The 17,821-nt window shown below is 33.3% G+C and overlaps 2 protein-coding genes across 7 annotated transcripts in view; one reads left to right on the forward strand and one right to left on the reverse strand.

Annotated features, from left to right (window-relative positions):
* The window catches only part of LOC127717769 (uncharacterized), a 222,782-nt gene that overhangs the window by 17,936 nt on the left and 187,025 nt on the right, over positions 1-17,821 (forward strand). For 2 of the 4 annotated variants that reach the window (XR_007989369.1, XM_052223570.1), the window contains 2 exons: positions 937-1,078; positions 15,918-16,184. The exons of 1 other annotated variant lie outside the window; for it this stretch is intronic. Coding sequence is in view for 2 of the 3 variants with exons in the window: in XM_052223570.1 (XP_052079530.1) it covers positions 937-1,078; positions 15,918-16,184 (409 nt within the window). In the remaining variant the exon portion in view is untranslated. The remainder of the gene's footprint in view (positions 1-936; positions 1,079-15,917; positions 16,185-17,821) is intronic. One more of the 4 variants, XM_052223592.1, reaches the window with a different exon arrangement.
* The window catches only part of LOC127717738 (uncharacterized), a 383,100-nt gene that overhangs the window by 7,623 nt on the left and 357,656 nt on the right, over positions 1-17,821 (reverse strand). The gene's annotated exons all lie outside the window — the stretch shown is intronic.

The following is a 17,821-nucleotide window of genomic DNA, read 5'->3' on the forward strand; positions in this document are numbered from 1 at the left end:
ATCTACAAATAAGTCAACAAGGTCGACATCGTCAGACGACTCCTTATTCATGTTATTGGAGTTATTACCCTTTAATGACAGTTTTTATCAGTTTTGTTTGCATTTTTGTCTAATATCTGAAAAAATGTAATATATAAATAGAAACTAAAATCAGAAAAATGATCAGCAAGACAAGACCTACAAATATGTTTCATTGTTGAAATCGTCAGTCGTCCCCTTATTGGAGTTATTGCCCTTTAATGATGATATTTTGTACGATTTTGCGTTTTTGTCTAATATCTGGAAAACTATTATAGATAGATAGAAATTTAAATAAGCAAAAAGGATCAGCAAGACAAGATCTATATTTTAGTCAAATTTTGACGAAATCACAAGTATACTCTTTAAAGGTATGATTGCCCTTTAATTTTATACCCAAAAAGAGAGAGAAAGTAAACAGAATAAACAGATTTTTCGTCATCAATTCTATTCTAGTTTACAATGTTAGAAAGAGTCCATTGTTGAAAATGCACATACACCTAGTTGAGCGACATAGGCTCTTTAGGGCCTCTAGTTTTTATATTAACATTACATTTATTTAATGTCTTTCTTTAGAATATTCATGATATTGGGATTATACAAATCGTCAGTTAATTTTGACAAGATTAAAATCCCTAAACAAAGATATATAACTATGATAACGATATATTTAGATAATGTTATTTTAATCATACAGACATAATTTTTTGTATAAATTAGTGTTTCATTGTAAAAAGAAAAAGCATTGACAGAAAAACTATAAGTACACATGTACATGTAACAATGATAACATTGGATAAAAATGTCATGATAGCGTTATTCATATGTCACTGAAAATCAATTCAGACAAACTACTGTATGATAGATAATAGAAACAAACACACACAAATATGATTTATCTTCTTTTTTTTTCAACAGACACGTAATTGTGTGAACAATTTGGACCCTACATTTTGTACCCCAGGAAACAACCCATTTCTAATCAAGTTTGAAGCTCAGCAGAAATCTGGTGCCCATGTTGTGTTCAGAATAGAAGGCAAAAATGGACAATATAGTACAGGTGAGTAATTTGTTGCTGTTCACATATTCTAATGTAAATTTTTGAAAATCTGTCTGTTCGAGAACTAAAAATTTTTCATTGATCTTAAATGTCAGGGAGTTTGCAATGTTAATGAAAAGTAGTAAGATATAAATTGTAAATACATGGAAAAAGGAAAACAAAAGAAGTAATTTACTGCTATACTTTAGTATACCTATTGCTTGTTTCTCCAAATCATCAGGAAAACACAACAATCAAAAACTCTCTTTTCTATAGATATATTTTTTAAACGTTATACTGATTATATATATAATTTAATTTTGTTTCACATGATTGATTAAAAGCATTAAAGGGAAAGTCCGAGATTTTTTACTTATCATCTAAATATGTTCATCTTAACATAAAAAAACACATTCACAAAGTTTTAAATTTATATTCTTTCTAATAATGGAGAAAATCAAGTATTTGTAACTTTTTTGGTTGACCTACGTCACTGGGTTGTGACGTTTTAACCCGATTTGTTGAATCATGGGAAAAAATAAAATCTGTTAAAGTCTTAATTGCTTATCAGAATTTTACGTAATTAAAAGCGCACAGATGACCGTTGGTCGTAGTTAATAACCACAATATAAGAATGAAAGCAAATGAATATGTGTGTACCATTTTGTATTGATTGAATAAAACTTCTGATATGAAGTAATCTAGATATAAATATTTTCGAATTAATTTCATAAATTATTGAGATTTTTTCATAAAATATCTATAGAACATTTTTACTGATATTGAACTGAAAATATTTTACGTTTTATTTACCGTTATAACTTTGATAACCATTTCAATGCAAAATATTTGTGAACAGAGTGTGTATATTATTTTGTAAAGTCATTGTTTATTTCACGATTTGAGGAGAATTCGTTTGAACTTTACCTTGCAGCAATTTCGCCTCAGGCGTACGCAGGTGTAATTCAAGCGTACACAGGTGTGAATATTATCATTTTGAATGGATTAACAGAAAGAGTATAGCGTGTTTAATATACCCAGATGAAATACCCGATGACAATAGAGAAACAATAATTAAATTGTATAAATTAATTGAAAATTAACATTCAACTTTTTAATTCCGGAAGTGTAACAATATTAAAATGGAACAATTTTCGGTTACGTTCTAATGCAATTAGCATAAAGTTAAGATATGAAGTTAAAAGAATAGTACTTGTAATCTTAAAAGTTAAATGTTACATTTCCCAATTAATAATCATTGCACATCTGTTAAATTTACTTTACCGGAATTCTTTAACTTGTATTTAAATCTGGCGATGTTTAAATGCTAACAATCGTAAAACTATCGCAATTTTAAAGCTTTTAATTGAAAAAATACAACAGTACAACATGCATGATTTTTTTTAATTTTCTTATCAACATTTCATTCCTACATAATTAAATTCATTTGACAATCACTTAGACAAATTATTTGTGAAAAGAATACCAATTATCGTTTATTTCATTAATGAATATACATACATTATAAATCTAAGCTAATACATTAATTTCTTTGAGGATTTTTTTAGGATAGCCGTCATTAATCCAAATTAGTAATACAGTTGTTGTAATTAAAGGCATATCTTAGTAATGTATTACTGATATTGACGATTTTAGAACAGTTCGTCCCAACCTCGTTGTTCTTGAAACAATCTTTACTAGACTAGTATACTTGTAAGTTTCCTGATGTATAAGCGCCATTGAGGATGAGCTCCAGAGATAGCAGACTAGTAGTGTATTTGTTTTTTGGGGCAGGAGAGGCAATGCAACCACTTGTACAGATAAACAAGCTTAGGTTGTCAACACTATCAGAAAGAGTTTCCATCGTCGGATGGGGTATATGAAGGTTCCAAGAATGAACTATTGACATGTCTGACTCTGAACAGTTAGTAAACGGACTTAACAATGATCTATAGACATCGACGGCTTGTTCTTGATATTTGAAACTGCATGCATATATAAGTTTATGAGAGTGATTATTTATCTTGTGTCTGACGAAAACTAAATGCCTGCATGGTTATATCTTGCCATAGGTTTGTATTGGTTTGGTGGGTGTTCACTCAAAATCGTAATTCAAAAATTGTGTTTGTGAGATGTAGATTCACTTCAATACCGAATTTCGTCTATATATTTCACAAGTGTACATGTATACCACGGAGAAGATCTGAGGTATATTACTCCCACTATGTTTGGGTGTGAACCATCGATGTTTACAGCAATATTTAATGAATAAGATGATGATGGTAAAAAGAACTATGAGCGTCATTAGGCAAATATTACATGCATGTCGTACCATGAGTTGTCAATCTGTATGAAAAGATTTCCAATACAACCATATTGAGTAGGAATTTTTACATGCTATACTCTCGTACTAGTATTGCAGGGTTCTTGTGTCGTTTAACTCAGACACACATCTTTTACTTTAAGATGTATGAAAGGTTCTAAATATATATATATATATATATATCTTAAATGTAACAATAATCAAACGCCTATAGGCAATCACTAAAATGATATGAAGTTTTTATACAGATTTATTCTTATTTACACAATCATTAACAAACTAAATAAATTTAACAAAGTAACACCGTGACACTACGATATAACAAATGGGATACTAATTATTTTTAACCATGCTATGCAGAAACTTAACACATCAAGCAGGAACATATATATTAATATACTGTTTCCAGCATCAAGTTAGTGCACGTGAATACCAATTAGGAACACGATGTGTGATTTTGTAGAACTAAAAATATCAAAGCGAGCAATAACTTTGTCAAGCAAACATTTTTTTTTCACTATGCCTCTCTTTATCTCCGCTCCTTTACAATAACTATTTCGCTTTTCGTCGATCATTCTCTCAACATTGTTCTCTATTCGGTTATTTTTTTTCACTATGCCACTCTATCTCCTCTCCTTTTCCCCCTGTCGTCCTAATCCTTATAAAGATAGGGACATTAGACATAGAAGGGGCTCTCTTATCTTCAATGAATTAATATTGATAGTGACTATAAGTGCTGCATTACTTTATTTATCTGCATGTTTGCCAATCGATAAAAGCTTGTATTTGCGTGAAGAATTTTTTTCTTCAAAAATATGGTCCAGAATCATGACACAACAATATTCAATATCTAATATACGTCCTTGGAATACCTAACTGAATGTGTAGCTCTGACACGACATCTATCAATAATTCTGACATACCTATTATCAATTCAGGAGGAAGCCAAAATATATATATAATAAGATAACGTAAATAAAATTTAAAAAGAAAAAAAAATCTATAAATTTTTCACCGAACATACCAGATAGAGTCACTCATTTAACTGTAAAGCTAAGTGTCTTTATAAGTGACCGTTCCGAATTGATCCCGTATCAATTTGATTTAATTTAAAGATTAGTTAAAAAATCCCACTTTTAATAGAAAAATTGAGATGTCCGATATTTCGATATTTACATATCTATTACCTGGGAATATTATACTATATCAACATATTATGTCCCAGCTAAAACCTCTTCCTAACATTGCTCCTTGTCAATAGCCGTTAAATATCATAATTAAAAAAAATGTTACTTTATATCGTATAACTTTATTAATTGAAAAATTATCTTGTCTAAATACGGAACTATTCTTTATACAAATCAATGCACTTTATATAAAAGATGCATACTAATGAATCTTCTGTAAATCAGTGATTGTTACAAGAACACTGCATTTGTCTTTCTTATAATTGAAACTGTTCTTCCTCTTCAAATCTATATTTTTTGTATTCAACGAGATCTTATCATATAAGGATTTGATAACTATAGCTATCAGAACTGCTAGGTTATTTTGTTATTAAAAAAGGATAATTACAAACGAATCTCCCTCGAAACAATATTGTTCAAAATGGTCTTCACACACCAACTTGTGCTTGCTATAGATGCAACTATTTGCTGTTAGTTTAAGGTTGTACAACCATGTCTGATACAATTCTTTCTTTTTTTGTGGGATTTGGAAAACTATGTAGACTTTTGTCATAACCTTGTCTGACAGAACAACCGTACGCTTGACAAGATATTTTGACACTGAATAACCGTCTACGGTAATCCCCAATTGATGATGGGAGTTTTTAACGCACGGTCGGTAAATCCCCGATTCTTTTTGTTCTTTGTGACTTTTTAGATCGAACATACCGACAAGACGGCGATATGTGGTGAACTGATTGTGAATTTCAAAAATCGATTTTGATATCTTTACATAGAGAATAAAAGTTTTTTATTTATGAACATGTGGTTTTTTATGCTTAAAGAACAAAATATCAATTTTTCATTTTTTTGCGGAGTTTCCCTTTAATGAATTTGACTGTTTCAAATATGTCCTGTGGATTCAATATTATTCGTGGAACACATATTTTCCTGGATTTCGTGGGTAAACCTGAACCACAAAATTAAATGTTCAACAAGGTATACATTTTTATAGGCTTGAATGCAGACTGGCAGACCGCTAAATCAAATATCCACAATACTAAAAATTTCTTTTAATTTTCCTATGAATATTGTATTAGTACCCATGAAAAAAATATGAATCCAAAGTATCTGCTTTAAAGTTTTTCCCCCAAATACAGGGCTACTCTCTTAAAGGGAAAATTCGCGATATTTTACTATTAGTTTAAATATGTTCAGTATAACATAAAATACATATTCACAAAGTTTTATCGCTATATGTGCAGTAATAAAGAAGAAAATCAATAATTAATAAAAAAAATAAGGACTACTTCCTGTAGTACGTGATGTTTTCTCCTGGTATTGCATGCCGGGATTTAAAGTACAATCATTTAAAGTCTTGGTCTTTAATCATATTTTAACATAATCATAAGCGCGCAGATGACTAAATTTGATAGCTAATTACCATCTGATGGTAAGAAAATAAAATGAACAGACATGCAACTTTTTACATTATAATAAGATAATATTTTCTATATTTACCGTATACATTTCGATTCATTTTTATACGACCGCAAAACAGACAATAACTTGTGGAACAGTGTATGGATCTCTATGAAATTATACCACAAGTTTCCATACCACAAAGGGATGGTTAGGATTTGCTTTGGGGGGTTATGGCTCAAACCGTTTAGGAATTAGGGGCAAAAAAGGGGGAAAAACAAGGTTGTCCTGGTTAATGGACAAATACTTTAGTACAAAACATAATTTAAAGCAGTGTAAGGGAGATAAATCAAATACAATATTTGAATTACCTCCCTTACACTGCTTTTAAATTATGTATAAAGTAATGGTTAATGAACAATTAAGACAATTTAAAAGAGTGTAAGGGAGGTAATCCAAATACAACGTTTCAATTACTTCCCTTACACTGCTTTTAAATTATGTTTAAAGAAATGCATATTTATAAATTAAGACCAGTAAAAATATCTGCAAATGTTACATCTTTTTTTGTTACAAAAAAATCCATATGAAAGATTTGACACCATATTTTAAATTCTATTATAAAATAGATGAAGTTACCACTATGGTAAATTTAAATGGGTAATTGGAAATTTGAATTGCGATTATGACCATATCTTGAGGGAAAGAATTTTTTGGGGGAAAAGGGGGGGGGGGGGGGGTAAAAAGAAATTGTGGGGGGGGTCAATTTTTTCTCATTTCAGATTTCACAAATTAAAAAGAATCAAATATATAATTTTTTTTTCAAATTTCAAATATTGAAAAATTTCAAGAAGTAATCTTTAATTGCACAGTATGGCGCATTAGATTTGTAAAATCTTTGACCACATTTATTTCTTTGTTATGACGAATCTAACCGTGTATTTAGATTTTTAATTTTGGGTCCAGTTTTCAAATTGGTCTACATTAAGGTCCAAAGGGTCCAAAATTAAACTTAGTTTGATTTTAACAAAAATTTAATATATGGGTTTCTTTGATATGCTGAATCTAAACATGTATTTAGATTATTGATTTTGGGCCCAGTTTTCAAGTTGGTCCAAGTTGGGGTCCAAAATTAAACTTTGTTTGATTTCATCAAAAATTGAATTCTTTGGGTTCTTTGATATGCTGAATCTAAACATGTGTTTAGATTTTTAATTATGGGTCCAGTTTTCAAGTTGGTCCAAGTTGGGGTCCAAAATTAAACTTTGTTTGATTTCAACAAAAATTGAATATATGGGGTTCTTTGATATGCTGAATCTAACCATATATTTTGATTTTTGGGCCCTGTTATCAAATTGGTCCACATTGAGGTCAAAAGGGTCCAAAATTAAACTTTGTTTGATTTCATCAAAAATTGAATTCTTTGGATTCTTTGATGTGCTGAATCTTACCATGTATTTAGATTTTGGATATTGGACCATAATAGGTAAATCAAATATTTTTAAGTTCTTAGACCACATTCAATCTGTGTCAGAAACCTATGCTGTGTCAAATATTTAATCACAATCCAAATTCAGAGCTGTATCAAGCTTGAATGTTGTGTCCATACTTGCCCCAACTGTTCAGGGTTCGACCTCTGCGGTCGTATCAAGCTGCTCCCAGCGGAGCATATTATTGTTTACGGCACAAAAAGTAAATCTTTTAAAAAAATGTTAAAATTTGCTTTTTCCGACGGCTATGGTGAACAAATTAAAGTATATAACTTAATCTGTAAAGACAATATATAGGTGTATGCTTATTGGCCTTTTACTATCTACGCTAGGACTAGGTATATACGATGTGTGTATTATTCTCAGGCAAAACTCGTGGCAGGCTGGTAAAAAGGTATAAGGTAATTAACAGATCGGCAATTAGCAGGGCCTCTAGGGCACACCGTGCCAGGTGTGACTGTCAATTCGAATGGATTAAAAGACAAAAGGACGAATAAATCAGATGTTATAGAAATGATAAATAATGTTCAAATTTATAAATCTAAAGGAGAAGTTATTAAAATCAAAATGATTTTTGAAATTTTATTAGTTTAAAAACGAAGAAATAATCTTGGGAAAACTAATAATCAAGTGTTATAATAAGAGTATATATCATTTACTGATAAAAAAAAAGGTGTATCCAAAGCGCTTTTGATTTACCCCTTATAGTTACAAAATGTACAGAAACACTATGATCTAAATATTTTAAATCTTGGTGGGTGTTACCTGGCCAAAAGGTGTTTAATCCATATCGGAAACCCTCTTAAGTCAACTTTGCCTATGTAGAAAAAGTACATAGTTCGGCTGAAACGTGTTACTCATATATTATTTAGTGCAAGAAAACGTCTGTGATTTGTATTTAAGACAGACTGGACGAACCGGATTTTCAATGTGCGTTTTATCTTGTTCCTTTGCAAGACTTGTCATTCGTATTCTTCAGTAGAACACATTATTCCCACTCTAAACAGACAAGAATACTCCTTAAACAAGCAGTAGTATTTTAAAATTTCTGTGATTTAATACCAAGTTAAATAAAAACCACATTAATTAATTTGATACTCAATAAGTTTCCTTGAAAATAACCACATTCTCATTTGGTCTGAAAATAAAAAAATGAAATTGGTAACAGAACATTCAGAAGTGTGAATGTCATAAAATCTTGTTATATCAGAAAAAGGTTTTGAACGCCATTATAAACGTGAACCTGTAAACATAAGACCTAATGGGACGGCACCTTACCATATATGGTAATATACATGAAGCTCTGTAATACCCGGAAATGTCAAGGTAAATCACTACCTATACAGAATGTACCATGTTAATGAATTCTCACGATTGTAAAGCATGACCATTCATGATTTAAGAGGGGTCCAGGGTGGGGGAATGATTTTAAGTTCTGACTAGATTTTTTTTCTCAGCTTACTATTATATCACTAAACTAAAAAAAATAATTACATCCAGGAACAAAATGTTTTTGTAAATTCATAGAATACTCCTTAATATCGGCTACAGTACTTAGTTTACAATCAGTATTTTAAAATTTCGATGAGTTAATACTAAGTAAAAAGCATCGAAATGAATTTGATAGTCAATATGTTTCCTTCAAATTTACATATCCTCATTCGGTCTGAAAATAAAATATGAGTTTGGTATACAGGACATGCAGAACTGTGAATGTTATAAAACCTTATTATCATGAATAGATATTGAAACCCCAATATAAATATAAACCAGTATATACCCGAGACGTCATTGGACAGTACCTTACAATATGCAGGTAATACACATGTAGCTCCCGAAAATGTCAAGGTAAATCACTACCTATACAGAGAGTATCATGTCACAGAAATTATCATGATTGTTATGCATCACCAGTCATCTTTTAAGAGGTGTCCTATGTGTACCCTACCTATAATTTAAATTCTGATTAAACATATTTTGCTCAACTTTAGTTTTCAAATTACATCCAGGAACTTTTATTTTGTAAATTTACGTTTTTCATCTGTTACTTTTGATATAAGTTGTTGTTTTTTTAAATTCCATTTTGGAACAATGCTTTTTTATTTTTAGTAAGTTAGAATCATAAATTGACTCTACAGTTAAACAATGTATACCCCCTCCTCCAAAAAAGGAAAAAAAAAGATGAACGGTAAGTTACATCAAATTCAAATATTGAAATGTTTTTTTTTGTTAACCAGAAATATATATGTCTCTGAGTTAACATATAAAAATGACAGAAATAAACTGGAAATATATATTTATGGTGTGTACTATGCAACTGCAGCTATGCACATTTTTTATGGTGTGTACTATGCAACTGCAGCTATGTACATTTTCTAGGAAGCTGAATAACCACTACTAACCACAGCGTACATGCACATTTCTTTAATGACTCCTTCCAGCATTTTAATCCAGAGTGACAATTATATATGATATGCTATAGTTGGTGAGACTTTATTTTCTATAAAATGTGTGTATTTTTTTTATACATGTATTTATATACCAAATGTGTGCATTTTCCCCTCAAACATTCGAGAGAATTTTCGTATACCCGTCCCTATTATGTACATATGCAGAAGTATGCTATATTTATGCAATTTATATGATTATTTTTTCTCTTATTTTCAACATATATTTTAAATTGTGACTATCTATAGTTCCGTTATTGTTCCGTAGGTTCGCTTTCTATCTGTATAAACCAATGATCAACAAGTGCATACATTTTTGTAAAATAAATATATATAGACTATGTTTCAAATTTTCCATATTTATTGACAACAAGTATTTTTCCAAACTTTACCGTAGGAAGTATCTAAATAGATTTTATTTCCTCAAATCTTTAGCTTGAATTATTTAGATTTTCATAAATATCAATCTTTACACCAGAAATGTCATTCATAAACAAGTGGTATTAAAATTGTATACACATATGAGTTTAGCAATGACTAGTATTATATCACTGTCAGACTCAAGACAAAAAATATACAAATGGTGTATATTACATGAAGGGTGCCACATGTGGAGTAGGATCTGCTTACCCTTCCGGAGCACCTGAGATCACCCCCAGTTTTTGGTGGGGTTCGTATTGCTTAGTCTTTTGTTTTCTATGTTGTGTCATCTGTACTATTATTTGTCTGTTTGTCTTTTTATTTTTGGCCATGACGTTGTCAGTTTGTTTTCGATCTATGAGTTTGACTGTCCCTCTGGTATCTTTCGTCCCTCTTTTACATCTGATAGTTTTTAAATGAAATTCCAAGTTTCCAGCCGTGTACACTGATAGGCTTAGCAGTAAAGCGATGAATGAACCTGCATTATGTAATTGTGTAATAAAAGAGTTTTTTAGCCCGACAGGAAATCGCTTGAATACCTGGACGTGTCACCTCACAATACCTCTGGCAATAATTCCTTTAGCCATGCTGATGATCAAATTAGAGAAGGACAGACTTAAATAAATGTGTTGCATAAAAGATTTATGACCAAATTAGATTTTTGAAAAACAATTTTACACGGAACCCCGCTCGTTAATTATGAATTTAAACTTTGAGAGAATCCATGAAAGTAATTGCTCTAAAGTAATTCTATATATTTAGTTGTTTCACAAACTGAGTAAACAAATAACGATGTAAAAAACGACATGCCATAGTTATTTAAGAAAAAATAGATGTCCAATCGGCCGACTTTTAAATCTTTTTTTAAACATGGTTCTGTATCAAGTTAGTTTAAAAAGTTTGCTGATAGGTAGTATACAACCATGTTTGGTGTAATTTTTTTTTAGCTTACCTGGCCCAAAGGGCCAAGTGAGCTTTTCTCATCACTTGTCGTCTGTCGTCCGTCGTCGACTGTCGTCTCCGTTAACTTTTTACATATTGAATTCTTCTAGTGAACCACTGAATGGAATGAAACCAAACATGGCATGAATGTTCCTTATGAGGTGCTGCCCAAGTGTTTTTACTTTGTAGCCGATCCATCATCCAAGATGGCCGCCAGCAGGGGACTTAGTTTAACATAGGACCCTATGGGAAATACATACAAATGTCTTCTTTTAGAGAACCACTGAATGAAATGAAACAAAACATGGCATGAATGTTCCTTATGAGGTGCTGACCAAGTGTTGTTACTCTGCAGTCGGTCCATCATCCAAGATGGCCGCCAGCGGGGAACTTAGCTTAACATAGGAGCCTATGGGAAATACATACATACAAATGTCTTCTTTTAGAGAACCACTGAATGGAATGAAACCAAACATGGCATGAATGTTCCTTATGAGGTGTTGACCAAGTGTTGTTACTTTGCAGTCAGTCCATCATCCAAGATGGCCGCCAGCGGGGGACTTAGTTTAACATAGGACCCTCTGGAAAATACATACAAATGTCTTCTTTTAGAGAACAACTGAATGGAATGAAACAAAACATGGCATGAATGTTCCTAATGAGGTGCTGACCAAGTGTTGTTACTTTGCAGTCAGTCCATCATCCTAGATGGCCGCCAGGGGGGGACTTAGTTTAACATAGGACCCTACGGGAAATACATACAAATGTCTTCTTTTAGAGAACCACTGAATGGAATGAAACAAAAGATGGCATGAATGTTCCTTATGAGGTGCTGACCAAATGTTGTTACTTTGCAGTCGGTCCATCATCCAAGATGGCCGCCAGCGGGGAACTTAGTTTTCCATAAAACCCTATGGGAAATATATACAAATGTCTTCTTTTAGAGAACCACTGAATGGAATGAAACAAAACATGGCATGCATGTTCCTTGTGAGATGATGACCAAATGTTGTTACTTTGCAGTTGGTCCATCATCCAAGATGGCCGTCAGGGGGGGACTTAGCTAAACATAGGACCATATGGGAAATACATACAAATGTCTTCTTTTAGAGAACCACTGAATGAAATGACACAAAACATGGTATGAATGTTCCTTATGAGGTGCTGACCAAGTGTTGTTACTCTGCAGTCGGTCCATCATCCAAGATGGCCGCCAGCGGGGGACTTAGCTTAACATAGGAGCCTATGGGAAATACATACATACAAATGTCTTCTTTTAGAGAACCACTGAATGGAATGAAACCAAACATGGCATGAATGTTCCTTATGAGGTGTTGACCAAGTGTTGTTACTTTGCAGTCAGTCCATCATCCAAGATGGCCGCCAGCGGGGGACTTAGTTTAACATAGGACCCTCTGGAAAATACATACAAATGTCTTCTTTTAGAGAACAACTGAATGGAATGAAACAAAACATGGCATGAATGTTCCTAATGAGGTGCTGACCAAGTGTTGTTACTTTGCAGTCGGTCCATCATCCAAGATGGCCGCCAGCGGGGGACTTAGTTTAACAAAGGACCCTACGGGAAATACATACAAATGTCTTCTTTTAGAGAACCACTGAATGGAATGAAACAAAAGATGGCATGAATGTTCCTTATGAGGTGCTGACCAAATGTTGTTACTTTGCAGTCGGTCCATCATCCAAGATGGCCGCCAGCGGGGAACTTAGTTTTCCATAAAACCCTATGGGAAATACATACAAATGTCTTCTTTTAGAGAACCACTGAATGGAATGAAACAAAACATGGCATGCATGTTCCTTGTGAGATGATGACCAAATGTTGTTACTTTGCAGTTGGTCCATCATCCAAGATGGCCGCCAGCGGGGGACTTAGTTTAACATAGGACCCTATGGGAAATACATACAAATGTCTTCTTTTAGAGAACCACTGAATGGAATGGAACAAAACTTGGCATGAATGTTCCTTATGAGGTGTTGACCAAGTGTTGTTACTTTGCAGTCAATCCATCATCCAAGATGGCCGCCAGGGGGTGACTTAGCTAAACATACGACCATATGGGAAATACATACAAATGTCTTCTTTTAGAGAACCACTGAATGGAATGGAACAAAACATGGCATGAATGTTCCTTATGAGGTGTTGACCAAGTGTTGTTTCTTTGCAGTTAGTCCATCATCCAAGATGGCTGCCAGCGGGGGACTTAGTTTAACATAGGACCCTATACGAAATACATACAAATGTCTTCTTTTAGAGTATCACTGAATGAAATGAAATCAAACATGGCATGAATGTTCCTTATGAGGTGCTGACCAAGTGATGCTACTTTGTTGCCGATTTAATGTTCAAGATGGCCACCAGGATATTTTATTAAATAACGGGACCAATATTAAACTAAATTTGGCCTCAATCATTATTTGGGTATCTGTTATGATTTTTATCTATCTTTACATGATTTCTAAAACCAAAGTAGAGTCAGGTGAGGGACACAGGCTCTTGAGAGCCTCTAGTTTAGGATTCGGGAAACTGTGATTGCTTTTGTCATTACCTTGTCTGGTTAAAACAATCGTACGCCTTGCAAGTGAGTTTGACACTGAGATGCTGATCTCTTATCTAGGGGAATAAAACGTTAATATTAATGAATTTGTGCTTTTTTATTCATAATGAACATAATATAAATTTTTATACGACCGCAAAAAAGTTTTGTTGTCGTATATTGGTATCACGTCGTCGTCGTCCGAAGACAGTTGGTTTCCGGACAATAACTTTAGTAATAGTAAATAGAAATCTATGAAATTTAAACACATGGTTTATAACCACAAAAAGAAGGTTGGGATTGATGTTGGGGGATATGGTCCAAACAGTTTAGGAATTAGGGGCCAAAAAGAGGCCCAAAAAAGGCATTTTTCTAGTTTCCAGACAATAACTTGTGTTTAAGTGTATGGATCTCTCTGAAATTATAGCACAAGTTTCCATACCACAAAGGGAGGGTTAGAATTGACTTTGTTGGGTTTTGGCTCAAACCGTTTAGGAATTGGGGGCAAAAAAGGGGAAAAAACAAGGGTTTCCTGGTTAATGGACAATTTAAAAGCAGTGTACGGGAGGTAATCCAAAAACAAAATTGTACAATGTTGTACAATGTTGGATTACCTCCCTTACACTGCTTTTAAATTATCTATTTAAGACTTTTATGATGTATTCAAATGAGTAATTATGGTTGCAAACTCCATTGGTAATTTGAATTGAGATTATGACCAAATCTTGAGGGAAAGAATTTTTTTTTTGGAAAAGACGGGGGGGCATTTTTTTTCTCATTTCAGATTTCAGAAATTAAACAAAATTTCTTCAGATATTTTTTTTTTTTGCCAAAAAAGGGGGGGGGGGGGGGGGGGTTCAATACGCAACAGCATAGTGTATTGCACAAAAGCAAAAAAAAAAAGGGTTAATTTTTAATTTTTTTTTGGGGGGGGGGAGGGGGTCAATTCGCACATTCTGTGTCAGAAACCTATTATGTGTCAAATATTTAATTACAATCCAAATTCAGACCTGTATCAAGCGCGAATATTGTGTCCTTTTTTTCCCCAACTGTTCAGGGTTGGACCTCTGCGGTCGTATCAAGCTGCGCCCATGGAAGCAATTTATTCAATTTTTTGCGAAGTTTCCCTTGAAGTCAAATTAAACTCATGAAACTAGACCAAGATTAAGGAGAAGGCTGAGGACTTGCAAACATGTTTAACCCTTCCAACTTCTGTATGTGCCTGTCCCAAGTCAGGAGCCCGTAATCAGTGGATGTCGTTGTTTGCTGTCAGATATATTTGTTTTTCATTTATTGTACATCATAAATCAGGCCATTGGTTTTTTCTTTTGAATTGTTTTATAATTTGTCAATTTTGGACTGTTATAGCTCACTTTAAGGTGTTTTGCTCATTGATTGAGGCTGTATGTCATACATTGTAGGACGATGTTTATCTGTTTATTAGTATATCTGCAACTTTTGGTGTCTGGTGGGCTAAGTTGCCTCATTGGCAATCACCCCACATCTCTTATTTTTATACAAATCAAGATATTTTACTTAAGCATTTGTTATTTGTCAAGCTTCAGTGACAAGTTAAGATGAATTAACCACTTCCAATAAATAAGTCTGAAAGATTAATCATTTCTGCTTTTGGTTTAATTGAGATGTTAGTCTCCTCATTTAGCAAAGCCTAAAGTTCTAAAATTTTATTTATTTTTGAGTCATTTTGTATATTGTATCAATAACTCCTTCTAAACTAGTAAAATTTCAATCAAATCTTTTGTAAGAACCTTTAGTTCCTTATGGTGTGAATAGTATAATTTGCATCTCCTATTTTTGAGTTGATATTTTCTAAGTTGTTTATAACGATACATAGACGTATGAGATTTGAGAAGTGTGTTTGAGAATCCAGAAGTGTGCATATGAGATTCAGAAGTATGTAATTGAGAACCAAGAAGTGTGCATATGAGAATGGTGAAGTGTGCGTATGAGATTCAATAAGTGTGCATATGAAAATCAAGAAGCGTGCATATGAGAATTGAGAAGGGTGCTTAAGACGTGTGCAAAGAGTTTGAAGGCTCAGTTTTTCCAATTTTTCAATTATTTTTTTCAGACGATGATGATAACAATGATGATGAACACAGTGCTGATGCCTTAGTGACACAAATTGTCTTAGCTGTAGGTTCTATAACTACATTCCTGGCCATCGTCATTTGTATATTTGTCTCCTGCCGACATTCCAGATACCGTAATTGTGATTCAGTGTCTGAGAGGTCATCTCCAAGAACTGTACAAACAGAGATGGCAGAAGGGGAGGTAACTCGTCAAGGTTCTATGCCAGAACTGGACAGTTTGATTGGAAATACAAATAAACAAATAGGTAATGAAAAACTATTAGGGATGTCAACGAGTACTCAAGTAATCGAGTATAGCTCGGTAGTACAGAGTGTCGAATAACATATTGATACTCGGCTGACTAATCGGTTTCCTGTTAGAATGTTGTTATTGACTTCTTAAGGAAAACAATATTTTTATTAAGAGCGTGTCCCGTGAAATTGAATATTTATCTCAAAATGAATCAAAATTAAAATACGTTTCGAATGTTTGCGTTTCATTGTCATTTAAAATGAGAGGTAGGCTATCAAATATAGAACCTTTCCAAGGCTTACAATTTTAGATAAATGTGTCCTAGTCATTCCACCACCTCTGTACCATCAGAGCAAATATTTTTATCATCAGGACTGTTAGTTACGTAAGAAAGTTGAGAAATCGACTCGTCCAAAACAAATTTGACAAGATAATATTTCTAAATAAGAACAAACTCGTTGCAGCCTGTGTCAACCCTCAGAGAATGGTTAAAGGCATCAGTAAGTTCTAATCATCACACCTTTGTTGATCATTAAAAGTATTTCTTTAGAATTCCCAAATACTGTTGTTTGAGTACTCATTTTTCTATAGACGTTTATTATTTAATTGATTAGATTATTGCCAGTTTACATAATTAGTACATGTAGCATATGAGAAATCAGCTATTAATTATGATATAAAATTCCTAGGAGTATTATCTAGTCCTAGGTAATAATATTGAGTGTTTTATGTCCATAAGACAACGACCCACAATACGTAGAATTGGTATAATTTTGTGTTTCCATCATGAAGCTGTTTTTTCCAAGTAAGTACTCGAGTATCGCTCGGTAAATCCAACGAGTACTCGATTAGTAAATCTTCACCGAGTTGACATCCCTAAAAACTATTGAACGTTTAAGAAATTTCAAAAGGTTCTCATGATATATAAAATAAAATCTTGAATATTCGACTGCACAAAATACAACACCATCACTAGGGACTATCCTCCGATTATCTCCAAAATACAGCTCACCAGGGTCATAGGCAACAGTAACTGTTTTCATCAATTTGGGTCCGACTCTATTGTGACGTCCATCCATTGATATGTAATACATATTTATCATTTCCACTGAAGCCACCAGGCCATTTTGAGCCAAACTTAGCAGGTAAGATAAAAACTATTTTCATTTAAAGATGACCCGCCTCCCAGGGTGACTAATAGTCACTTTGGTCTTATTCTGAGGCGAGCAGTAAAACTCTTGCCAAATTAGGGCGTTAATTTAAAATGTGAGTGATACATGTATACGCAGCCATGTCCGGTCAGAATGGGGATGCTAAATCTGATGCATTCTGTAAAGAGAGTGTCACGCTCTCTGCACAATAAAAATCCTAGCAACAACTCTATCGACGGGTCTGTAGGTGGTATGTTGCAAGGCAAAATTTCTGTCCCTTTCCAATATACCCTTATTTTCCAGTTGCAGTCCAAATTTCCCCGACCTTCATCCCAGACAGCCTCTTTTACAGGACCTATCTATTGTATGTATTGTTAATCTATTCTGGTCCTGAACATGCATGAAATTCATATCATCCCATTTGCAAAACCCATACCGTATAGTAAGCGTTAAAAGGCCCCAGCATGACAAAATGTGAAACAATTCATACCAGAAAATT

This window comes from Mytilus californianus, unplaced genomic scaffold (genome assembly GCF_021869535.1).
Source record: "Mytilus californianus isolate M0D057914Y unplaced genomic scaffold, xbMytCali1.0.p SCAF_1, whole genome shotgun sequence".
Lineage (NCBI taxonomy): Eukaryota > Metazoa > Mollusca > Bivalvia > Mytilida > Mytilidae > Mytilus > Mytilus californianus.